This window comes from Nelusetta ayraudi, unplaced genomic scaffold (genome assembly GCF_046127955.1).
Source record: "Nelusetta ayraudi isolate G7.1 ecotype Tasmania unplaced genomic scaffold, CSIRO-AGI_Nayr_v1 ptg000011l, whole genome shotgun sequence".
In the NCBI taxonomy this organism is placed as follows: domain Eukaryota; kingdom Metazoa; phylum Chordata; class Actinopteri; order Tetraodontiformes; family Monacanthidae; genus Nelusetta; species Nelusetta ayraudi.
The window spans coordinates 22,739,724-22,764,488 of record NW_027466061.1 but is presented as its reverse complement, the minus strand read 5'-3'; the positions used below and the strand labels follow the sequence as shown (position 1 = coordinate 22,764,488).

At 42.3% G+C, this 24,765-nt stretch overlaps 4 protein-coding genes and 1 long non-coding RNA gene across 6 annotated transcripts; 3 read left to right on the top strand and 2 right to left on the bottom strand.

Annotated features, from left to right (window-relative positions):
- The first annotated feature begins 230 nt into the window (after window positions 1-230).
- Window positions 231-5,624, top strand: ltb4r2b (leukotriene B4 receptor 2b). 2 transcript variants are annotated; one of them, XM_076019675.1, is made up of 6 exons: window positions 253-384; window positions 2,102-2,175; window positions 2,267-2,838; window positions 3,796-3,996; window positions 4,108-4,151; window positions 4,532-5,624. In XM_076019675.1, exons 2-6 carry the CDS (start codon window positions 2,124-2,126, stop codon window positions 4,800-4,802), a joined length of 1,140 nt encoding a protein of 379 aa, XP_075875790.1. In that variant the 5' UTR covers window positions 253-384; window positions 2,102-2,123; the 3' UTR covers window positions 4,803-5,624. The 2 variants fall into 2 exon arrangements, with proteins under 2 accessions (XP_075875791.1, XP_075875790.1); XM_076019676.1 differs by lacking the exon at window positions 2,102-2,175 and having other exon boundaries at window positions 231-384.
- Window positions 5,625-5,737: 113 nt separating this feature from the next.
- LOC142884179 (uncharacterized) lies at window positions 5,738-7,155 on the bottom strand. The gene is made up of 2 exons (XR_012926126.1): window positions 6,897-7,155; window positions 5,738-5,837 (listed from the first exon to the last, which is right to left on the bottom strand). It is a non-coding gene; the product is annotated as an uncharacterized LOC142884179 (long non-coding RNA).
- Window positions 7,156-7,765: 610 nt separating this feature from the next.
- On the top strand, window positions 7,766-10,807 carry sdr39u1 (short chain dehydrogenase/reductase family 39U, member 1). The gene is made up of 6 exons (XM_076019681.1): window positions 7,766-7,934; window positions 8,449-8,555; window positions 8,656-8,738; window positions 9,070-9,191; window positions 9,308-9,460; window positions 9,954-10,807. The coding sequence occupies exons 1-6, from the start codon at window positions 7,919-7,921 to the stop codon at window positions 10,394-10,396; spliced, it is 924 nt and encodes a 307-aa protein (XP_075875796.1). The 5' UTR covers window positions 7,766-7,918; the 3' UTR covers window positions 10,397-10,807.
- Window positions 10,808-10,810: 3 nt separating this feature from the next.
- On the bottom strand, window positions 10,811-15,826 carry mettl17 (methyltransferase like 17). The gene is made up of 14 exons (XM_076019664.1): window positions 15,609-15,826; window positions 15,149-15,290; window positions 14,898-15,047; window positions 14,610-14,697; window positions 14,194-14,275; window positions 14,023-14,096; window positions 13,840-13,934; window positions 13,676-13,746; window positions 13,053-13,160; window positions 12,829-12,897; window positions 12,681-12,731; window positions 12,509-12,601; window positions 11,511-11,707; window positions 10,811-11,090 (listed from the first exon to the last, which is right to left on the bottom strand). Exons 1-14 carry the CDS (start codon window positions 15,675-15,677, stop codon window positions 10,985-10,987), a joined length of 1,395 nt encoding a protein of 464 aa, XP_075875779.1. The 5' UTR covers window positions 15,678-15,826; the 3' UTR covers window positions 10,811-10,984.
- Window positions 15,827-16,618: 792 nt separating this feature from the next.
- On the top strand, window positions 16,619-24,765 carry parp2 (poly (ADP-ribose) polymerase 2). Its single transcript, XM_076019649.1, has 17 exons — window positions 16,619-16,811; window positions 17,365-17,571; window positions 18,108-18,260; window positions 18,466-18,536; window positions 18,968-19,018; window positions 19,172-19,268; window positions 19,361-19,436; window positions 19,531-19,633; window positions 19,721-19,874; window positions 20,252-20,390; window positions 20,506-20,569; window positions 20,659-20,793; window positions 21,390-21,514; window positions 22,134-22,233; window positions 22,855-22,953; window positions 23,223-23,347; window positions 24,083-24,765. The coding sequence occupies exons 1-17, from the start codon at window positions 16,739-16,741 to the stop codon at window positions 24,240-24,242; spliced, it is 1,932 nt and encodes a 643-aa protein (XP_075875764.1). The 5' UTR covers window positions 16,619-16,738; the 3' UTR covers window positions 24,243-24,765.

The following is a 24,765-nucleotide window of genomic DNA, read 5'->3' as shown; positions in this document are numbered from 1 at the left end:
GTTTTCAATGAAAGCGTGGTGGTTTGGTTGGTTGCTGTTGTTTTTCGTTATTTTTTCCATATAAATGTCTTAATGTGTATAGCGCAGATAGTTAGAGAATGAATTGCGGGTCCAGGTGGGATTAAAAATCCATCATTGAAGGAAAGTGAAGCGTGACACTTGTGAAGGAGGACACTCCTCTCTGGTTTGGCCCTCCCACCACACGTGTTGCAGCGTGTTGGGAAGGATGTGACTAAGTTTATTGTGGAGTGTGCACACACACACACAGAGACTCTCACACACACGCAAACAGAGCATCGCACTGACAGTGAGGCAGAGCAGTGGGCACTGGTGAAACAACCTTATCACACACACATCACAGAGCGGCATCACTCTTCTCCAAAGGTCAGTCTTTCAAAGTCTTCACTTTGATGATCTTATCATGATTTTATTGAGGATGCAGTTGATTATTTTTTTCTCTCTTCAAACTTTGGACTTGTTTTCTGGCTTACGCTGTAATTACGTACAAGTGTTGTCTTGTTGTTTGTGGATATAAACTGCCCGACTTTATTTAAAATCCACATTGTTGCTGCTTTGTTTCTTATCGTTCATGTCAAAACACAGAAATAGATAACTTTTTAGCTAGCCTTTTTTTTGGGGGGGGGGGGTGTAGCTTCAGTTATCAAAAAGCAAAACTGGTGCTTCAGGTTGATTTTCTTTTTAACTGGACTACATTTAGAAATGTTACAGCATCAATTCATTTATTTTCTAAATTGTGGCAATGTTACTATTCCTTGTGGCAGTAATGATGTAGGCATGGCTCCTGAAATGTTTACTTCTGCACTCTCTCTGCTGAAAATAAACCACTTTAGTGGGAACAGAGTGAAGACATTAGGGGATTCATCATGGCTCACCAGGAAATAAGGACTTGATGTCTTGCTCTCATTATGGGAAATTGGAGTATGGCGAGATTACATCATCTCTGACTCAATCCAACTCCTCTATTGCCACTCTGCAATCATATATAAATCCAGAGGACTCAATTTGTGTTGTTCCCTGAGGAGCCAGTGTCGTGCCACGTTGTGTTCAAGCGTGAGGAGATTTTAAGTGAATCTTAGAATGAAAGACTTTCCTTCGCTGCAGGGGTGCTAACATGCAACATGTTTTAGCACGCAGCCTATAAGCTACACTGTTTGTTACCGTTGTTTTGTTTTTTTTGTTTTTTTAAACAAGATCACTTGTGGAAGGTATAATGTGTGCCACATATTTACTATTAGAGCCTAAGAACTCTGTCGAAAAAAGACAGATGGGGTTGGCATTATAATATCACGCAAGTAAGAGGAACGACTTGCGTCAAACTGAGCAAACAGAAGAAAGAAAGAAGATTTGACCGCCAGATTGTGTTCTAATCTCAAACTGGCAGTTGACATACAGGTTCTGTGATAAAAAAAAAATTAAAAAAAAGTTCATTGACGGAAATGCATGATTACATCTCGACAGATTTAATCTATCCATCCATTTTCTATATCCGGTTCCTCCTGCACTCAGGGTTGTGAGGGTCTGTTGGAGTTTATTCCAGGTTGAAGGCATGGTGACACCCTGGACAAGTGGCCAAGTTCATCACAGGGCCACCTAGAGACAAACATCCATTCTCTCTCACACACACACACACACACACACACACACACACACACACACACACACACACACCCCTGTGAACAAATTAGAGTTCCCAATTCACTTCACTTGCAGGTTTTTGGAGTGTGGGAGGAAGCCAGAGAACCCGGAGAGAACCCAGGGAGACACAGGGAGAACATGCAAACTCCCACAAAGAAAGACCCTAGGCCCGGGAATCAAACCCACAAACTTGCTTTTCTTGCTTTGAGGTGGCAGCGCTAACCACTGCAAGAAGGTTGTTGGCTTGATTCCCAGGCCTGGGGTCTTTGTTCATGGTAATTTGAATGTTATCAGTGTCTGCGTGTTTTCTCCGGGTTCTCCAGCTTCCTCCCACACTGCAAAAACATGCATGTGAGGTGGTTTGGGGATTCCGAACTGTCTGCAGGTGTGTGTGTGAGTGTGTGTAAGAATGGTTGTATGTCTTTCTTTGTGGCCACTGGTCCAGGGTGCAACCGTGCCTTCACCTTATGACAATTGGGATAGGCTCCAGCAGACCCTCTTGGTTCCAGGAGGAAGTGGGTATGGAAGATGGATGGATGGATCATAACGGATGAGACAAGGATTGGTTGCTGAGTGACGCTGCTGAAGACTCTTCCTGTCTCGCCCTCAGGGTTCAAACCTCCTTCCGACATGACGACTGGCAACGGCACCATCACCGAGGACCAAAGCGTGGTGAGCAACGACTACGCCACGGCCCTGGGCGCCCTCATCCTGAGCGTGGTCTTCCTGCTGGGCGTCCCCGGCAACCTCTTCATCATCTGGAGCATCCTGGCCCGCATCAAGCACCGCTCGGTCACCACCATCCTCATCCTCAACCTGGCCTGCGCGGACAGCTTCATCATGGGCCTCAGCGTCTTGTTCATCATCTACCTGGCCAAGCAGACCTGGGTGTACGGCGACTTCATGTGCAAGACCATCTTCTACCTGTGCAACACCAACATGTATGCCTCCATCTTCCTCATCATGCTGATGAGCCTACACAGGATGGTGGTGGTGGTGCTGCCCCGCCGCCTCTCGGCCAGGCTCAGCAGGAAGGTGGTGATCAGGGTGATCGCGGTCATGTGGATGCTGGTGATGGTGTTCGCCATCCCCTCGGCTGTGTTCCGCGACGTGAGGGAGGACGTCGCTGACAAAAGGGAAACCAGGCTGGTGTGTGCACCAAATCACACACTGGCAAAGCACGTGAGTACACCAGCTGTGCAGCTGTTTGGTTTTTTTCTTTTTGCTATTTCAAGCTGGTTCCTAATCGACTGACTGTTGTTCTCACTGGGCATTAGTTTGTCACCCAAAAATGCAACAGAGGTTTGGTTACTGAAATTTGTGAGTTTACATAGAGCTGAGTCCAGTGGAAGGAACACAAAGTTGGATGAAATCTATACTTTTATTTATTTTTTTCTTCTTTTTTTTTTTTTTTTTTTTTTTACAAATTTGTATTTGACAAATTGAGCCGTTGCAGAGTAGCTATTTCAAGCTGTGCACCTGACAGGCTGGAGCCTGCTGTTTGCACCACCATGCTCCTTGGCTTCCTGTCTCCAATGATTGTAAAGTCTTATAAAGTCTACAGGTAAAAAGAATAATACCCAGCAAATAAACAAAACAAAAGAAAAAAAACAATAGGGGGTCATAAATATTTTGAGAGAAAAAAAAAATACAAATACCCAAGTTAAGGTTAGGGTTACAACATTTTCAGTTGATTATTTATCACTTGTAACTCCAGTACAGCTACTTTGAACTGTTAATTATACCCAAAAATATATAGACCTCAGTCCAGAAAACTGATTTACACAAAAGCAAAGCGGTATCAGTCCCAATATCACGGAGAAAACCTTCCCAAGGGATTAATAATCAATATATCTTATATCCATGTGAAATTCATTAATATGGAATCTTCACAAAAGTCGTATACCATAAATAAGGCTTTGCAAGCGTATGAATAGTGAACAATTTTAACACCAGTTTTGGAATTCAAGTCTAAACATTCTTGAAGTATTGATGTATGTATTACATCACAAATGACAAAAGTTCTGTCTTGTCCTAATGATAGTGGCAACACCATGTTGGATGATTATCATTAAGACCGACCTACAGTCATTTTTAGTGAGCACATCTGTTTTTCTCCCCCCCGCCCCCCTGGTGTAGGTGAGGTTCCAGTATGCATTTGAAACCGTTTCAGGATTCATTCTCCCGTACGCGGTCATCATTGTCAGCTACGTGCTGATCCTGCGACGCCTGAGGCAGACCAAGTTCCGTAGGAAGGTGCGCAGCGAGAAGCTCATCCTGGCTATCGTGGTCATGTTTGGTTTATTCTGGCTGCCGTACCACATCGTCAACATGATACAGGTCAGTGTTTTTGTGATGAAAAGTCTCTTTCCCACAATGTTTTTTATTTTGACAAGAGTAATTTAAATCAAAGATTTGATCCCTGACTAAACGTGTACTCTTTATGTGAAGGTGGCAGCTGAGTGGTACCCTCCGGACTCATCGACTAGGGAAAAGTAAGTACTAGAGGGTAAATTTGTACACCTTGGTTAAACCATTTCATGAAATTTTGTAAGTTTCGAATGTCATTATGAGCCATTTACAAGAAAATTGTGATCTAATGTGTCAATCTAATAGCATCCCCTTTCAAGAAGCAGGTACAAACTGTTAAACTAAACCTTTTGTAAATTTTGAGCATTTATTAGTCTATTTCTAACAATAATAATCTTTACATTAGTTTTCTTATTCTTTTTTTGTCTCATTTGTATCTTACGTTGGAAGGACATGAGAGAAAACAACTTCCATAACAGCTCAAGAGTTGTCATTATTGCACAATATTTAGGTGAAACCCATTTACTATAAACTCTGGTCTAATGTTCTTCTTTTCTCTCTTCAGATTGGATTCTATCTCTAAATCCAGTCGCGCAGTCACCTCTGCGTTTGCCTTCATCAGCAGCTCTGCCAATCCCGTCCTCTACACCTTTGCTGGGAAGTCCTACATCAGGCAGAATGGTTTGGCTTTCATGGCACGACTCTTTGAGGGCACCTCCGTGGATCAAACCAACAAAAAGAGTCGGATTCTTGGAAAAGATACTGTCGGAAACAGCACTAATGACTCCACACCCAGCGTAGGAATTCCTCTCGAACAAAGTGAAAACATTGAATGAGCTTGAAAAAAGGCACCATTTGAAGCCTGTCAAAGCTTGTTTTGCATTTTTGGAGATACAGTCAAAAGTAAAGGATAAACCATAAAGTATTCAGACATGACTGTAAGCAGGAAGTGTAAATAGTATGAAGTTTGTTTTTTATTTAAATGTCGGAGTCAGTGAGAAAAGCACTGGTCACTGAAAAATTCATTTCATTTAGACACTGGTCAGTTTTCACTCAGGAGTGATGAAAATAATTGGACTTCAATCAACTTTTATTTGTACAGTGCCAAGTCACATCCAGACGCCTCAAAGCGCTTACTTAACTTGGTGAAGACCAGAATGAAACAAGCATTTGAGATGAAGTGTTAAAATTGCAATTCTTTAGAACTTTTAAGAGAATTGTAATGCTGCATAGAAAGTCATTTCCAAAGTTTTGTTTTTTTTTTTACACAAAATCCGCATAGCTACCAGAATACTTAGTTACCTTTAGTCACATTACTCTTTTGCGCTCACTAGTCATCTGTTGACCGCTGACAAGTTCTCAGAGTGTTAGCCATTTAAGTGCATTTTTGTTTACAAAGGCTGCATTTCATGGTCTGGATGGCCAGAAATGACTGACTTGTTTTAGCCAGAAGCTGCATTATGTTCCATCTTTGTTTGCAATATGTGGCTAGTATGTGGGATTAGCAAGCCAATCGGTGCCGTTTCTTTACGTCAGTGGTCTTTCCCCGGACTAAAATGTCAAACTTTGTAGTTTTGTTTTAAACCTTTGTCTGTTACAAACATATTGAACATTTGTCTTACACTGGTCTGGTCTCAATGAAAACCTGCCCTTTTTAATTTACGTTTGAAACGTGTGTCACTTTTGTAACCCCTACCAAACTTCATATTCAAACGTACACACACACATTTAAAAACAAAACACGCACACAAAAAAAACGCAAGACAGTGGATGCTGATTGAAACCTTTATTTGGTGGCTGAATACAAGTGTTTCAGACAAACACGCTCACAATCCTCAAGCTCTCTGAATCCGCAGGACTTGGCCCAGGCTCTGAAACACAGGAGGAAAACTTTCATTGGTCTGAAGTTGACATCTTACCAACAACCACGTTTTGTACAACTTCTGTCAAACCCATCAGTGCAGTGAAAGAGTAATCACGAGGTTCAGGTGAAACACGGACTCACATGCAACTCATCATTAAGGTTTGACAGTAGTACAGACCAGTGTAAACATGGTAGGGGGTGTTGTCAAAATTATTACCATTACATCAAATAAAAGTTCAAAATCAAGAGAGAAAATCTGGTTAGGGTGGAAGGTTGCTGTGGTAAAAATTCCTCAACTGCTCAAACTTGCGTTGGGATGAAGGATTCAGACGATTCGGGACTTAACTTGCTCTTTTTCGCAGCGATGATGGGAAAATCAAAGTGTTCCTTTAATCAAAACGAGGCGAAACATTTTGGACGGACGGAGGGAAACCGTGGTTCAGTATCACGGAGTTACGTGAAGTTGGTTAGGATATATTCTATAGCGTGAAACTTTCTCGTTAGTTAAAAGGTACAATTTCATGGTGTCCATGAAGTTACGTTATTTCAAGATAAGACCTTTTCACGTCACCATGAAGTGAGGTAAGAAGGCCATTTCTCGTATACACTATTCGGTTTGAAATATCGTTAAATTCTACAAATACGGGGCACGGAGGATGCTATTGGTAAAAAAGGATTTTATGTTATTTTTCTACATGGGGTTGCACCGAAAGGAAGAATGGCTCTGACCCTCTCGATGATCAACTCGAGGGACACGGAGGGCAAACAATCAAGTTGTTTTCAAGACGACGTGAAATAACTTCATTGCTTCGTATTACAGAAAAGCAAATTGCAGCAGCAATACACGTTTCACGCAATTGTGTGACACTGGCCCCTTATTTAAGGCGCCACTTGTGGCTGAACGCCAAATTAACGGAGACCATGAGGTCGGGCCGGCGCTAACAATGTGCTAACAATAAAAAAAATATATCAGCGGAAATAAAACCAACAAGCAGCTCCCCGGGGATTCGGGACATAAAGCAACACGATCATTACAAGAAAAATTCTCAGTAACAAGGGAACATACCGTCTGTGCAACTAAGCGCTGGTTTGGTGCGTGATGGCTAGCAACTCGACCGTCGCACCCTTCACCGCGACATGGTGGGAAAGAAAGAGGCCGCTAATGAGGCAGAGGCTCAATTTATGGCTTTATCAAAACCACGTGTCCACCGCTGTCATCGTCACAGCTCAAACCGCTTCCGGGTCTGGCACCACTTTACAGGCGCCGATGATCGCCAAGAACAACAATTAAATGGGTGAGAAAAGTACACTTTTTTTTTTCTACGTCAATGTTTTCATGCAATATTATTTTCATTCATTTTGTAGATACGTCTCAGTATGGGGGCAAATTCAAAGTTTGCTCCACAAACAATGTGCAGCGCATTTTGTTTCATGGTTGTGTTTATTATATACAGTATTTATTATTTGACGGCTATTTAGCAATCTTTTGAATTTAAGTTTTTTTAAGCCTCTAAAATATAATAGTGACATGATATTATAACAGAATTTGATCATTTTAAAATGATACATAAAATAATACTGTTCAGATTAATGAAGCTTATGAAGTTTTCTCAATCCAATATAGAGTAATGTACGACTGACTTATTTCCTACGGGAATTATATTGTACATGTAAGCTAAATAAAACTCGTTAAAAAAAAGTCATATTTAACATTATTAAATCATAAACATACCAGCCATTCATCTTCCCGTCGAGATTGTCACTAACTATTGTTGTAGATTTGAATAAATATTCAGAGTGATAATATATATCAACTTTGTAACGCATTCTGAAAGTTATAAACTGAAGACGGTAGAGGGTAAATGTTTTAAGCATAAGTAGGTTGTATCGTTTATTAACTACAAAATCACGTCACTGCCTGGCTACGGCGAACACATTGGCTCAAAGCATGGATGTGGGTTTGGTTTTAGAGACTGTGTAGAAACATCACCTGGCGAGTGCACACTGCACAGCAGTTAGGCTTAGTTTAGCGCCAGTGTCAGTACTAGGAACCCCTTTGATTCGACTTTAGACGCTTTCTCGAGGACCATGAGAGTTTTAATCGGTAAGTCCTTTACTGATGTGGGGTTTTTCTTTTAGACATAAAGGTCAATGTGACATGATGCTACTTGCTAGCTGTCTCTGTTGGTTAGAAGTGGCACCTCATAATTGCTATTCTGTGCGCTTAAGTAGCATGTCTGCTGTTCTATTCCAACAGGAATGAAGGAGGGCATGGTTATTGTCTCATCGATGACGCAGTTTTTACGTGTTGTAAACTATTTTTTTCGATGCTAAGTTAGTTTGTGGACGCTCACTGTCCTGTTTTGTAAGCCTGCTTTGCACGCATGCGCAGTTTCGATTGTGGAGTTTGGCATATGAGCGTGATAGTGTCTGTTTAACAAATGTCCGCAATTATGTATTGGGCAAGGTTAACACGAGACGGTGTTTTAACAACACAATTCTTGCACACACTTTGTAAATAGGCATAGATGAGGATATTCAAGCTCTCCGTCTTGTATATTGTGAGTCGCATTCGGATGGATGTGGTTGTGGGAATATTTCTCTGCCCTTACTTGTAGGAGGAGGTACCGGTTTTGTGGGTCGAGAGCTGATCCGTCTGCTCAGAAACAAGGGCCATGAGGTCACACTAATATCTCGCCAGCCTGGTCCTGGAAAAATTACATGGGTACGATCTCAGATTATTTCTAATCATATGCGTTTGTATGCCTTTCTTTTATTTCTTCATGAACCTCCCGGCCTTTCTTGCAACTCTCTTGTTTCCGCAGAGGGACTTGGAATCCTCTGGGCTTCCACCCTGTGAGGGTGCTGTCAATTTGGCTGGAGAGAACTTGATGAACCCACTCCGTTGGTAACTCACCAACCTAGTTTTTAATACACAACATGGTCAATGGTGGTCAGTCTTCACTGTACTTGACTTCATTGCCGTATATTTTAGCTCATGTCCATCAAATACTGAAGTCATGTGACTCAACCCATAGTAAAGCGCTATTGCTCAATAATGCCATGACGTGTTTTTAGTAAACAATGTACACGTAATTAATTCATGGAATATATCTGTATGTGCTGAGACCAAGAATCAAAAACTGTATGCAGTCAATACTGTAGCTGCTCAGATGATCCAGTGACCACTGTTTTGAGTGAGTAGCTGAGATTTTGCTCTAACCTGAACTGTTCTTTAGGTGGAACGAGAACTACAAAAAAGATTTATTCTCCAGCCGCATTGACACAACAAAAGCTCTGGCTCAAGCCATTGCTGCTTCACCCAGCCCTCCACAATCCTGGGTCTTGGTATCGGGCGTTGGTAAGTCTTGAGTCTCTCAGCAGATAATCAGACATTCGCTGCGAGCTGTTTAAATTGTTCCAGTTTATAAATAAGGGACATCCCTATTGTTTGTTTTTTGTCACTTTGATTTCCAGCCTGTTATAAGCCCAGTCAGACTGCTGAGTATACAGAGGACAGTGAATGGACACCGTTTGATCTCCTCTCCAAACTTGTGAAAGAGTGGGAGGCCTCGGCACTGCTTCCAGAACACGTGGCTAAAACTACCAAACAAGTCGTCATCAGGCCAGGTATGCATGCTCCTTTTCACTTTAGATCTCGTGACATTAAACGAGGGCTTTTGACAGGTCAACCCAGCGGTGGGAAGACTAATGACTGGTGGGCCACAATGGGTTCTGAAATTTGAGAGGGAGGGGTGTCAATGTCAGTTGAAAATGAGCAAAAGTGTTACAACAAAATGTGTCTGGAAGCCCCACGGTATTCAGCTCTTTATTGGAAAAGGGATGAAATACAGCTATTTTGACTTACTTACTAATTTATAATTTCTTCAAGTTCGTCGGACCTGATTAAAAATCTTATAGGGCTGCATATGGCCCCCGAGCCGTAGTTTTCCCATGCCTGGGTTAAGCAGTCGTCTACAACAAACACGTTTTTCATGGTTGGTTATAAAAAATAAAGTGAAATGTACACCCTGAAATGTAGACAAAGCTTTGAACGTCTTAAACACACATTGTTTTTTTTCTAAATATGACGTTACTCAGTGTCAGTGTCTCTCGCCCTCAGGGGCCGTGTTGGGCAAGGATGGTGGCGCCATGAAGCAAATGCTCCTGCCTTTCTGGCTGGGCCTGGGCGGCACGTTGGGATCTGGCCGTCAGCCGTTTCCTTGGATCCATGTGTCGGACCTGGCGGGAATCATTGCCCAGGCCCTGGAGCAACCCGCTGACTCTGGCGCTTCCTCCTCCTCCTCCTCCTCACCTCAAGTCTTTAACGGGGTCGCTCCGGCACTCAACACCAACTACGAGTTCACGAAGGAGCTGGGCAGGCTTATGAAGAGGCCGACCATTTTCCCGGTGCCAGGTTTTGTTATGAATGCAGCGATGGGCTCAGAGAGGGCCGTGGTCCTCACACAGGGACAGAAGGTCATACCAAAGCGGACTCAAGAGGCCGGATTCCAGTACAAGTACCCAGACTTGACGTCGGCCCTGAAAGAAATTGTCAGCGGCTAGTTGTCTGGACTCGGCGCTTGAGCCAACAAATCAGCGTGGCTGCTGAAACCAGAGGTTCTGTAAAGTCCACGTGGTTCAGATCGAATGAGTTGTACTGTGATTTTTAAACCTCCCGTTGTGTTGACTTAAGGATGTGGTTTGTGTGCAACACATGAGAACACATTCAGCTGCGCAACTGCAACACATGATCAGGTTAATGTCTTTATTTGTGAGTGACTCGTGTTTCAACTCATTTAATAAACAATCATCACTCCACAAGCTGATGGTCAACACGGTCATGCTATGGAACTTATGAACATAGCAATAGTTGGATGTTCAGGTCGTTTGAACTTCAGACTGAAGTATCTATCTCAGACATGCCAAGTGGACTTTAACTTTAAGAAGTTGATGCACAATAAAAATGGGTGAAGATACTTGAGGTCATCAGCTTTGAAATGAGTTAATATTCAAACAATCGTCATAAGGAAACGTATATCCTCCATTTGACCAGAGGCTGGTGTTCCCTTGGACTTTAGTCCCGCCTCTGCTGTGGCGCAAATTAGCTTGGTGTTGACATTGTCAAAAGTCTTGTTCTTCATCCTTAGTGAGTTATGATTCTGAATCACTCTGGATGTCCTCCTCCTCCTCCTCCCCCCTCTGAAGGATCGGCAGCTGGTCTCCCCAGTCGCTGCTGCGAGCACAGCGGTACATGTCTCTGATTTAAAAAGAAGCAAATTTGTCAGCGTTTAAACAAACGTTGACCGTACCATGAAATGTTGACTTTTTTTCCCCCCACAAAAACCACATTGTGAGCTAAGTAAGACAACATCCCACTATTATTCAGAATAGGACAGGATTGCTATTCTAACAGGTCATGTAAATGGCATGTACACATTGAGTCTCCTTCTCCCAAATGTAGCATTATAGCAGTTTTGTAACACACTTGCGCCAGCGTTACACAGCACAAAAACACGGTCGAAATTCAAATAGACGGACTGTTTTACAATGCCGTAGTCTGCATGTGCGAGTAAAGATGACATGAGTAGCACTACATATTAATATTCATTAGCCAGAGAAACCTTCTTTATACGAGCATGAATGTTGTGAACAAAGTGAGCGCTGTGTGACAGGGCACCTGCTGTGTTTGCGTGCCGTCACCACCAGGTGTTGGAGTTGCCCATCTGGAGTGCACAGCCGACAGTGAACGTGCCTCGTCCTGCGCTGCACTGGCGCTATGAGCCGGGCCCAGTTCACGCCTTCCGCTTCCGCCTCTGTCGCTCCTCCCCGAGTCAGAATCAGGTAGCTGAACTTCTCCGTCTGCTGCACATTTTTCTGGAAATACATACAATGACAGTAGCGAAGGTGAACTTTCCTGCAAATCGGCTTCAGTCAATCCAGTGTTCAGACAGGGAGCATAAACAGCAGCAGCATTTTAAAAAAGAAGGTATTATTATTATTATTATTATTATAGTCTAGAAATATCTATTGAACATGTTAAAAGTTAACAGAGGGAGTTTAAGATGAGCAAAAACAGGTGTTTTTTTAGACTATCGGTATCTTTACACTGACTCAGGGAAACACACAAGAATTCCAATGTATCTGTACCATTTAACTTGTACGAATGGCAATAAATCTAATCTAATCTAATCAAAAGTGTAGCACACGGCTCCATTGTGGTTACCAGTGGTACTGCAGGTGAGCAAGGGCTCATAAGGGATAATATTAAATTAATATAAAATTAAAGATTTTCTAAATTCAACTTTGTTTCAAGCATTTTCAAGTAGCTTAAATACATACAATTTGTATTTAGGTTACTTGTAATACAGCAAAAAAAGAGAAACAAAAAACAAGCAAGCAAAGGTAAATGTAAATTCATTTTTAAGGGATTTTGCTTGTAAGCATGGTTCACAGAGTTAAAGCTCTTCGATATTTTACAAGAAGATCATAACTGAATTGTAACAGAGTTTGATAAAAAGATGTACAAAAGCATGGGTGGACTGAGGACACATTATGGTCATCAGCCCATGTCACTCAAATGTTTGTTTGTTTTTTTAGTAAAAACTAATCAGTGAATCATTTCAGAGTTGCTAATTTCTTGAGTTTGTGATTGGACGATCAAGGCTGTAAACTCACCCCAGGCAGAGGCAGAGGCTGGTACGTCTGCAGGAAGTTGCAGGGTGTCGCGGGCTCAGCCACAAGTTTAGGACACGTCAGGTCATGAGGACACTGAAGGGATCAAAGAGGAGAGTGACACACTGCTTAAGATAAGTCTTGACATCCTCAGGAGACTGGGACTGAAACTCACTGGGGCGAAAACGGTTGCTGGTCTGGTGTCATGGAGAATCCTGTCCTGGTACTGAAGACAAAATTCTGTTTGCGTCAACAGAGTCAAACTAAAGCATTAAAAGCAACGTTCCTGTGTGGACTGAGAAACGCTCTCTTCACGTGCATACCTTCAACAAAGTGTCTCTTGCCTCCATTAGCATCTGATGACCCTCTTTGGTCCCATTTTCCACCAAAACCTACAAATGAAATGAAAAACATTCAAAGTAGAAAGCATCTCAAATACCATTTAACATCTCCACAGGAGATTCTTTATGGAGAGACTGAGGCACAACACAAAATGCTAAAGGGGCAATGATGTCAGCAATAAAATCTAATCAATATGTCACTCAACCAGGTAGGAGTTTGTCTTCCTCCACAGAGTCAATACTGCCTCCTGTCGCTCCGTCACACTGGGAAGCTCCGACAAGGTGAAGGCAGCAGACACCAAGTCAAACTGCACCTGAAGTGACAGAATGCAGGACAGTCAGGTAGAAGGGTACAAATCTATTTGTTAGAAAATGTTGCGCACACAGAACTACTACTGATGATGATAATGAAGTCCTGTTGGCTAGATTTGCTGTGTGAGTAGGCCGTGATCCAGATTCATGTTTTTAAACTTGGATTTGGGTTCATTTAAAATCACCAGTTCTGCCCACAAACAAACTAGTCCTCTGTGTATTTTCGGAATAAAAAAAATAGCTTGCTCGCCACAACTCTTATTATTACAAGTATTTCTTAAAAAAAAAAAAAAAGAAGAAAGAAGAAAAAACCCTGCAAACAATTATTTGGTTTTGAAGGTTTTTAACTAATAATAATGATGATTAAAAAGGCTGGAGGGAGGGGCTCTTGAAAAAGTATAACAATAATTATCTGTGTTTATTTAAAAAAAATAATTATAAAACACAAAAAACAACATATTGACATCTTACAATGTAAATGTAGAACATGACAATCGTTTTTTGAAATCAGTCTCACCTTTGGAGAGACAGGAAGGAACTGTCTGAAATAAACCTGCTTGATATGTGGTTCTGCTCTTTCTTCATCACCTATCAAAGAAAACAAGCAAGACAGAGCAGAATTGCAGTGGTGCCAGTTTCTGAGAAAAGCTGAAGCAAAACTGACAGACCTGTTTTTCTGACCTTTGAGAAGCCGCTCTGCAAGGACATTCATGGGCCCGGACCTGTCCACACACACCATCTCCCTCAAGGTGTCGCCCCAGCAAGAGTGCGATGCCCTGCAGGGGGAAGACAAACATTTATTATTTTTTTTAAATCTGAAAGCTCCCGTTGTTTTTTTTTCTGCACTGGTGTTTTCACACTCACCAGGCAACTGTTGCGAGTCCTGAACCAAAATCCAGAAGAGAATGAGGCGCAAACGACGGATCCCTTTTTTTGATCTGTGATGACCAAAAGAAAAAAGAAGCATTGAGAACGGGGAACCCTGCGACTTGATGCATCAGAAAAACCACTACATGTGCAGATCAAAGTCACAACCTCATTTAGAGCTCTCCTCACTGCTACATAGCCACCTGCCAGCCGAGCTGCCATGTAAACTACGCCCAGCTCTTCGTCATACCTGCAATACAAAAACAGAGCAGCGCACAAACTCAGTGGGGTCTTGAAATTGTACAAGCTCTAAAACACGGATTGTAGGGAAAATGTATAAACCTGTGCCACTCCACTTTTGTTTTTACAACACTATCAAATAAACTGACAGGCTGAAGAGAGAAGTTGACAGTTTGGTCTATGGAAAGGGATGCAATGCAACAGCATAGTCACATATTCAACTTTGCCCTTGAATGAAGAACTGTCCCTAAACAGCTCTAGGTTGATGAAAACAGACAATACATATAAATCAATAGACAGTATCAGTAATAAAAGAGGTGTTTAAAAACAAAAACATGCAGTACTTGAGGGGTGTCCAGTGATATGTGGTTCTTCGGAGCTCTGAAAACACTTTCTTCCTGATACGATCCTCCAGCAATTGCTCATCCACATCTGTAACATCAAACTCCTTTCTTATGACAAGCTGAAAGTTCAACTAATTTAAACATCTTCTCAGCATGTCACATTTGTTCTCTGCATGCATTTGATGCATCCCCCAGGGAGGCTGCGAGCAGGGGGTTGCCGTGCTCAGGAACTTTTACTTCCAGGCTTTTCATAGCCAAAAACACTGTTTTTTTTCATGTGTCACGCACCTCCTGCCTTCTCCATTGCTCTCTTCCACATTTCTTTCTCCAGGCTCACAGCTTTCTTCCTCAGGTCAGTATCTTCAACTGCCCGTTTCCTGCTCCACAGGAAGTTTGTGAGGCTGCGAGTGCGGTCAGTCAACCGAGGCACCTCAGCTCCTACAGGGAAGTAGATTGAGAAGCCACCCTGCACTCAGGTTCACTTTAAATAACAAAACTATTACTATATATATTTATTTTATATAATTTAATCAACGTACTGTGGATAATTGCGCGAGCAGCCGTCTGGAGCTCTTCAGGCAGACACATGGTTTTCATGTTGGTGACGCCTGGGTGTTTTCTGTGTGCTTCTCCTTTCAGGAAATCTACCTGGGGGTGTGTGTTTGCAGCTGTACTAAGCCCCTATGAATAAATGTTAATTTAAAAAACAAACAAACAAACAAACAAACAAACAAAAAAAGATCGTAATTTAAATAGCGAAACAGAACTGATTAAATTACACTTGTGGATTAAGAGAGATTATGGCCAGTTAGTTGGTCATTGTTCATTACATTGTTTCGTCATTACATTTACTTAACAATTGTGTTGCACATTGCTACAGAATGTATTAGTCTGTGTGTCTATCTCACTGTTGACAACACAAAAACAGGCAAATGTTTTTATACCCAGTTTGACCAGATCTGACCTTTATTGCAAGATGCTGCGTTCAATGACACTCACCCTGCAAGTCGACTTCACGGCAAACACGTTGCGACAAAAAATGCAGGCACTATAGCCCCGAGCTGCCATACCGACGCCACAACACTCACGTTCTATTTTTCTATTTAAATTAGATTATACCCGAGTAAACCACATAGTCCACGAGCCAGGAAGTACAATATGACAAATCCTTCAACAAAATACTTCCGATTATCACTGAGGGCGGAACCCGTGAAGCCAAAGTTTTGTTCCACGTAAGACAATTTAAGACAGGAGCGCTCACTCTTCAGAATTAGAATCAGTGTTAAAGTGGTGGGGGAAGAGCTATACCGATATTTCTTGCGTCGCAAAAACGTCCAGGTTAGGATGAGAGAAGACATGAAATGAGTTGGGATGAGAGAACAGGACGAACCGTTACCATAGTAACGATCGTCCCATACGGTTTACGTCTATAACGATAATGATTAGAATATATATAGAATATAATGATAATGATTCGAATATAACAATACCAGGCAGTTACAACACCAAAGAAGACAACGCTCTATTCTATTCTATTTCAAAAGAAAGTTAGTGCTCTGTCGTCAAAAACAAGGAATGACGCTTATCAAAGGCCACTCGTCTTTGCTGCGAACATTCCGTTCAAGCTCATTCAAAGTGAACACAGTGCATGTTGACTGTGGTGGGCTTGGTAAGTAGGAAACATAATTGTTATATTCATCTTTTTAAAAAGAGAAGTTGTTTTATTTTAACAGATTTAATCAAGATCAGCAACTGTTTGTGTTACTGAGCTAAAAGCAGTGAGTTGTGATCCAAAGCTTGTACACAAAATAGTAATTAATTTTGCTATAATGTCCCGGACCCACTTGGGTCACTACTTTTCAACTTTATGTTCATGTATTAATTCTATGTTATTTTAAAATTATTTTAATGCGCGTCTGAAGAAGTCAGTAATTAACAAGACCGTGGTGCAAAATGTGTAGTCCTTCCATCAGCTCAGCTTCCTCACGCCACCAGCGTGATTCGTTTTCACCTCATAAACGATCTTTGAGAGCCGCGGACCTAGCTTTGCAAAGTTTGTCACCCTGTTGAGTTGTTCCCTGTAATCTCTGTGTAGAGTTGTTGTCCCTACACTTCTGGAAAAAGGTGCCATGAGGCGTTCGAGAAGTTCCAGAAATAATAACCAGTCTGCACAAGAAACTGGCGAAACCCAGTCAAAAACCGGTATGTGGCCGCTTCCCGCTCGAATTTAGCATGTCGCCGGGTTAGCTACTACGTCACTAGTGTTTTCAGAACATGTCTGGACTGAGTCGTCTGTTTATAGTAATAATAACGGCAATGGCGACGTTAAGTGGTTACAATCCTTCTAATCATTAGACATGATGCAAACCATGTCTTTTTTTTTATCCCTCTCCAGTCAGCCTTTTTCTTACTCAATCACTCACACTCCTTGATAGTAAAGCTAGACAACGCCCAATTAGAAGCAACCAGACAAACCTGTACAACCAGATCTAATGGTGACACCTTTTCACATTCTTGAGCTGTGATTGAACCTTGTTATTGTTCATTCAAATGCTGATATTCATTTTCAAATTTCACCATTGAACACATGAGGTTAATAATGAAAGAAAGCGTACTCACCTGTGAAACTTCTGTAATCTATGTTTTTGTCCCCACTCCCACTATTGTTTCATTCACTGAACTCAATTCAGATTCATTGTCTTTAAGACTAACATATAGAATGTGATTCAATGTGCTGCCTATGTTTTGTGTGCAGTGTGGCAGTGGGAAGGAGATGATGGCCAGTGGAATCCATACTCCCCAGCTGCCTGTGCTGTGTTGGACTCGGCAACGTCCTCGGGGAAATCCTCCGTCACCCTGCCCCTGGGCTCTGGCACAGCTTATGAAGTGGACCTGAAGAAGATGGTACAGATTAATCCTGCCACAAAGTACAAGAGGAAGATTCGGTGTCAACCGGCTGAAGGTTCGTTTTTTTGTCAATCCCCTTTTTTTTTGTTGCAATAGTTTGGTTATTCATACGTACTTTTGTAGCAGGTGTGTTTTGTTGGAAAATTAGATTTTGACCTCAGCAGAAGTTGACAGCAGAGGTGTTTTTGATATATTTTCAAATGTGTAGATGTTACTTGTTCAGTCATAACAGAGCAGTTTCTTAAATTTAATCACATATAAATTGTGTCTATAAAAAGGGACAACATGCAATGTGCTTTGACACTGTCAGTGTCGTAGCTTTGTGCTACATGCACACCAAAAAGCAAATGGGCCGCCTGCATGGCTCCAGCTGCCTTCAGCATAGCAAGTATTGAATATTTATTAAGCACACAATGTTATAACTGATCTATTGTGGCTGAAAAGCGAAATGTACATACGCAACATGAGTTTGTAGCTGGCTATGCCTGTAGATGTCATGAAGACACTCATCACTGGAAGGTCCTTGCGGCTGTCATTGAAAAATATTTCAATAGATACTTAAAGATTTTTTTTTTTTCTCTTTTTGGACAGAAAGTGTTGTGAGTGATGCACCTGCCAAAAACGGCGGACCAGCTGAAATCAAAGAGGAAGTGGATGAACAGCCCGCAGCTAAGAGGAAACTAGGGCAAAGCAAGAAAGAGACAAAAAGTAAAGAAAAGCCTAAAGAGGAAATAAAAAGTGAAGGTAACAGATTCAATTAATACAGTTGTTATTAAAATCCCTGTGGAATGTGATTATGGATGTAAACATTTTTCTTCCTTTTGAGCCAATGATAACTGTGTTGTTTTTGTTGTTGTTGCTGCTGCTTTTAGTTTTTCAATGCCACCTGATCTTCAGACTGAATTGCAGTCAATAGTACAGTTGATTTGTCTGTGGTTATATTAAACAGAGGTTGTGAAGACGTTGGTCATGAAAGGAAAAGCTCCAGTGGATTCTGAATGTAAAGCCAAGCTCGGACAGGTACAGTTATCCACAGCAACATGAGTTTCCTATCGGCCAGCGTGCAGATTGACACCTGTTTTAGTGTAGCAAAGCATCTCGTTCCCATTAACAACACAGTTAGCGTGTTGGAATCTTTAAAATAATTCTGTATATTTTTGGTCTAACAGCTGCTTTGAAAACTGTTCCAGAGCAATTCTCAATTCTCCCTCAGATTTCTTTTTAATGTATCGCCACTCTTTAAATAGCAAAACAAGACGACAACAAAAAAAACAGGTTTCGAATAAATATAATGATAATAATAATAATAATAATAATAATAATAATAATAACAATAATAAACTTTTATTTGTACAGCGCTAAATCACAACCAATGGCGTCTCAAAGCGCTTTAATAAATAAACAGTACATTGCTTCGTGTTTACATTTTGTTTTTTTGTCATTGTTTATAGGCTCACGTTTACAGTGAAGGGGCTGATGTTTTTGACGTGATGCTCAACCAGGTAAATGTCTAAATGCTGGAAGAAAAAAAAAACCTGAATATGCTGAAAGGATTAAAGATGTACTAAAAAGAAAGCGCTGCTGCGTAATTACACTTCCTTGAATGATTCATTTCGTGCCTCTTATTAATGACTTTCTCTCCCTCCTTTTTGTAGACAAATCTTCAGCACAACAACAACAAATACTACCTGATGCAGCTGTTGGAGGACGACAGCGCCAAACTTTACAGTGTGTGGCTTCGATGGGGCAGAGGTGAATTGTTGGATGTTCACAATAAACTGTTAGCATTTTGGTAGATAACTGATAACTGAATAACTGGGGCCTGGGTTGATTTTTTTGTTTAGTGGGAAAAGTGGGTCAAAACAGTCTGAAACCGTGCGGTGCAGATCTACTGAAAGCCAAAGATTTGTTCAAGGAAAAGTAAGGTTGCACTGTTTAATTTAAAACACTTTTTTTCTGTGTTCTTTCTTTGGTGAGTTCATGAATTAAACTTAAAAAAATTCCTTATCTCCAGGTTCCTTGACAAAACTAAGAATGAGTGGGATCAGCGCAACACATTTGAGAAAGTAGCTGGAAAATATGACATGGTGTTCATGGACTACAGCACGGATACGCAGGCAAATCCAAAACCTACAAACCGCCATATCAATACTCTTAACAAAAACAAACAAAAAAAGAGTTGAAATGACACCGTTTCTTTGCAGGAGAAGAACGAGACCACGAGTGACGCTGCACCTAAAAAGAAACCCTCCCAGCTGGACGAGAAGATCCAGTCCCTCCTGGAGCTCATCTGTGACCTCAAAGCCATGGAGGAGTGTGTGCTGGAGATGAAGTTTGACACACGCAAAGCTCCTCTCGGTCAGTCTCATCAAAGATCAATCACAGCCCATGCCTTGGAGCAGCAAGAAAAAGTGCAGAAGGAAAATATGAATTATAGTCTGTTAACATAAATAATCTGCTAGAATACCAGCAGAGCATTCTGGGATTTGTAGTACTAGCGGTACATGTGCTGTATAATCCCGGCGGTGCAGCTCTAGCAGTCATTTAATATTGCCTGGCGGGCCAAATATACCTGCACTGGGCCAGGGTTGGACACCAGTGATCTAAAACATACAGGACGCTCCAATGTAACGCAGTGATACATTGGGTCGAGTTACACGTCATGAGCTTAATGTTGCAATCGCTCGTCTTCCTGCTTCACAGCTGTGAGTGAGTCATGATGTCTGTGCACGCAGGGAAGCTGACCTCAGAGCAGATCCGCGCCGGCTACATGGCCCTGAAGAAGATCGAGGATTGCTTGAAAAAGAAGGGCAGGAACCATGAGCTTCTGGAAGCATGCAACCAGTTCTACACCCGCATCCCCCATGACTTCGGGTGAGCAGCTTGTGGCCGTGCGGTTGAAACGATGCCGGACCGCTGGAAAATAAAAAAAACAAACAAACAAAGCTCTAAAACAAATAAATGTCCGTCTCAATACATTGTTTTCCAGCCTCAAAACTCCTCCAATCATTTGCACTGAAGACGAGTTGAAGCAAAAGATTGCGCTGCTGGAGGTATGGTCCGTTATTGCATCAACTGAGTTCTTATATTAGCCCGATAACACACTGTGCATTTATTTAATCTGATATCGTCTTTGTTGAAGGCGCTGGGTGACATTGAGATCGCAGTGAAAATGGTGAAGGCCAGTCAAGACAGTGAGGAGCATCCCCTGGACAGGCAGTACAGCTCTCTGCACTGCCAAATACAGCCTGTGGACTCTGCCTGCGAGGAGTTCAAGGTCTGGGCTTCGTTACTCACATCTGGGCAAATAATGGGGTCGCTGGCAGGACAGTATGGTTGCCAATTGAACAAAATGTGTTTATTGAGCTTTTGATTTGAAAGAAACGCTGCCATGATGCAGGGTTGCCATGTTGGCCCAGCCAAGGTGGAAAGCACCCTCGGTTACAAGGCAGCGTACAGCACGTGTTAATAGAGACGGTGAACAAAACCATGTAATCATCAGTCAGAGGCTCTTTAATCAGAGAATGAATTCCACTTTTCCAAAACTTACCAACTTTAAACTTCCATTGTTTTCTCAATCAGCTGCTTAAACTACAGTATTTATTTATTATTTATTTCAAATAAGAGACATGGCAACACATTTTGACAGGATGCAAACTGCAATCAGCAAAATCATTTGATATTTTTTCTTGAAGAAGCCTTGATCAGCAAAGAAACTCTGAGCAAACTTTCTTCTAAATTGATAATAGAACAACATCTAAAAAATGTCACCATCCAACTGAATAAGAAGTTCATTCCAAATAGCCTCAAACTGCGCGTGCGTGCGTGTGTGGCAAATATTTGTGTAAACACTCTTCTTCTGTGTGTGTGAAGGTGATTGAAAAATACCTCCAGTCCACCCACGCCAACACCCACTCTGACTACACCATGAGTGTCCTCGACATATTCAAACTGGACAGAGAGGGCGAGAGCGACGGCTTCCTGCAGCTACACAACAGGTACCGCACGTCTGCAACACATCCTTCACTCTGGTCAAATGTTGCTTTTGACTGTTGTTGTTGTTTTTTTTTCTGCATCATGATTATTATTATTATTATTATTATTACCGTAATTTCCGGACTATAAAGCGCACCTGAATATAAGCCGCACCAGCTAAATTTAGGGGGGAAAACAAATGTGTACATATACATATACAAGCCGCATAAAGACGAGAGAACACACAGACGAGAGCCAAAACAGAAAGGTTGCGCACTGAACCCACTGAACACACGTCCAACCGCTGTCACTTTTTCTTCATGCGCACTGGAACCATTGAAGTCGCTTCATGAACACTGAACCCAGAAACCACCTGTCACTGTTCATCTTCCTCCTGCGCACTGAAACCGCTGCTCTCCGCGTCGCCGCTTGTCTCGTTTTTGCACTTCCTGCTGAAGCGCCCCCTGGCGGGTGAAGTAAAATCCACAGAAAAGCCGCCGCACCTTTGCGTAAGCCGCATGGTTCAAAGCGTGGGAAGAAATTAGCGGCTTATAGTCCGGAAAATACGGTATTAGTAGTAGTGGTTGTATTAGTATTATTAGTTATGCTTAGTTATGTGTGATTGTGTGTGGTGTCCACCAGGACTCTGCTGTGGCACGGCTCCCGCCTTTCCAACTGGGTTGGGATCCTCAGTCAAGGGCTGCGTATTGCTCCGCCCGAAGCTCCCGTCACTGGCTACATGGTAGGGTGGATGTGAAGACCTGCTCTCAGCAGTTTAGTTAGTTGTTGTTTTTAACAGTGAAAGATAAAAAAAAAAAAAGAACAAAAAAAAAAACGAGACACAGAATATGTAGAATATGTACACAATCTGACAGAAAAGAACCAGACAGAAAGGGTCGGCTGCCCTATTGGGCCCTTTTGTTTACGGCACACTCTCCGTTTGAAGTGATCAGTGTTATCTTGCACCAGTCCTAGATAAGGACGGAGTCTTCTCTTGAAGCATATGATCTTTGCAGCATCCGGCTACTCGTTGTGCTCGACTACTGCCTTAAAGATTCCAGCAAAATTCATCATCTCAGGTCATTTAGTAGCCTGATAGTTGAGCCCAAACGTCAGAGTCCTCTGTAAAGCTGTGTAGATATAAAACATTCTGCATGACTTGTTATAATGCGTTATATCCACCATGTATAATCCTTAATGAGCCCTGCTATCAGTTGTCATATGTTATTATAAATTTGAATCTGAATGGAGCAGATGACGCCACTTCACCTGGGATCATTCATGATTCATTCACGCATTCATCTCCCAGCCTGGTGTTGTTTTTTTATGCAATATTTATTCTGGCCCATTCTGTTTGCCGTAGTTTGGAAAAGGGATCTACTTTGCCGATATGTCGTCCAAGAGTGCCAACTACTGCTTTGCCAATCAGAACAACAACGTGGGCCTGCTGCTTCTGTGTGAGGTGAGTCAGCCAAGTTCACCGAGCTCCTGGGCAAAAGGCTTCAACACACACTAAGATTTACCGAGGGGATCAAATACAGGTACAAATAAAAGGTTTCCCTCGGAGGGAATTGAGCTTTTGCGGTTCAGTTTGCATATTAAGGAAAAGTTGTATTTATTAGTTACATTCATTGCCATAATAACGGCATACTACTACATTGATATTGATTTTATTAATATAATGTATTCACTGTCACAAAAGTGAGGCTGCTTGCTTTCCTGCAACTGCAGGTCGCTCTGGGTGACTGCAATGAGCTGCTGGATGCCGACTGCCAAGCCAACAATCTGCCTGGTGGGAAACACAGCACCAAGGGCCTGGGCCAGACCGGACCCGACCCCAGAAACTCCGTCACCCTGTTAGTCTTGAGATGCACCAGTTGCACAGCAGCGTTGTTACTTTCCTCCTGATGATATGCAGTTAGAAGGTCCCGGCTTTGCACTGAAAGCGTCTGCGGTGCGTCAGGGCCTGCAAACCCACGCTGTGGCCTCCCTGCTTCACCAAGCGTGTTAGTCACCAGGTAGTTTCACGTGTGTTTCATGGAAACAACGGAAACAAACTTTTTTTGCCCTTCCATACTGTGTCTCAAGTATCGCCGTGTAAAAAAAGAAAAAAAAAAGAATAATAGGCTGTACAGCTGGTATCATATAGAACGCAGGTATTTAAAGTATACCTGCATTCTGTTCAGTCCAGATTTAACGTAAATTCTGCTTTATTATTGGACAGCTGAACTGAACAGCGCTGAAGCCGATAACGTCGCGTTAACATTTCACAGGAAAATGCTGCGCATGTAAAAACAAAATCCAGCACGTCGCATATTATGATTAAGAGATCAACCAGATCCATAGTTTCCCCATCATCGACTTCCCGCCTGAACGATTCTACCTGCTTACCTTTACTCTTGGTTTCTTTTGTTCAGACAAATTAAGCTTTACGTCTTTACGTCTAGCCACGCGGAAAACGTGAAAAAAAAAATAGAGCCGCAGACGCACTGCAGATGCTTTCAGTGGGTTTTGGGCTTTTTATTTACACAGAGTCCTCAGAGAACCCGGGAGCCAGTGTATTTCACAGCGTCCCCTCTTTGTTCCTCCAGAGACGGCGCGACGGTGCCATTGGGCCCCGGGGTGAAGACCGGGGTGGGTAGTCGCAACAGTTACTCCCTCCTGTACAACGAGTACATCGTCTACAACCCTGCCCAGACCCGCATGAGGTACCTGCTGCGGGTCAAGTTCAACTACTCGTCGCTGTGGTGAGGCCGCCGAGCTCTGTGCGCAATCCGGTGACTGCTCCAGGAGCTCCGGCCCCGACGACGTCAGAAAATGGACCACTGGCACTCCCGTGTGCTGCTCTGCAGGATGGCAAAGCTGGCAACACTCTTTTTTTGCTATCGGTTCCCCCATTTTTCGGCTTTCAATGAAACAATATGGCTTCTGCATCTTTTGTTTCTCTTCCTGTCTGATCGTTTTCAAGGGGGATCTGAGGTTCAAACCGAAACCACCACACCACACAATTTTTGTTATGCATTTCCACTGTGACAAAAGCACGAGATTGCATACATGTCAAATGTCACGAGGGAAGAACACTAAGAGTACCTTTTCACAGGAAGGGTTTTGCACTATTATTGACCATGCTGACTTTTAACTTCTCTTTCTGTGTGTTTTGGCTGTTTTGTATTGCAAGGTACACATACTGGTTTTCTATTTTTGTGCCTTCTGGGACATGGCTACCTTAATGGGTCTCTTCTTAACGTGAGAATTAAACTTGGAACATGAACAA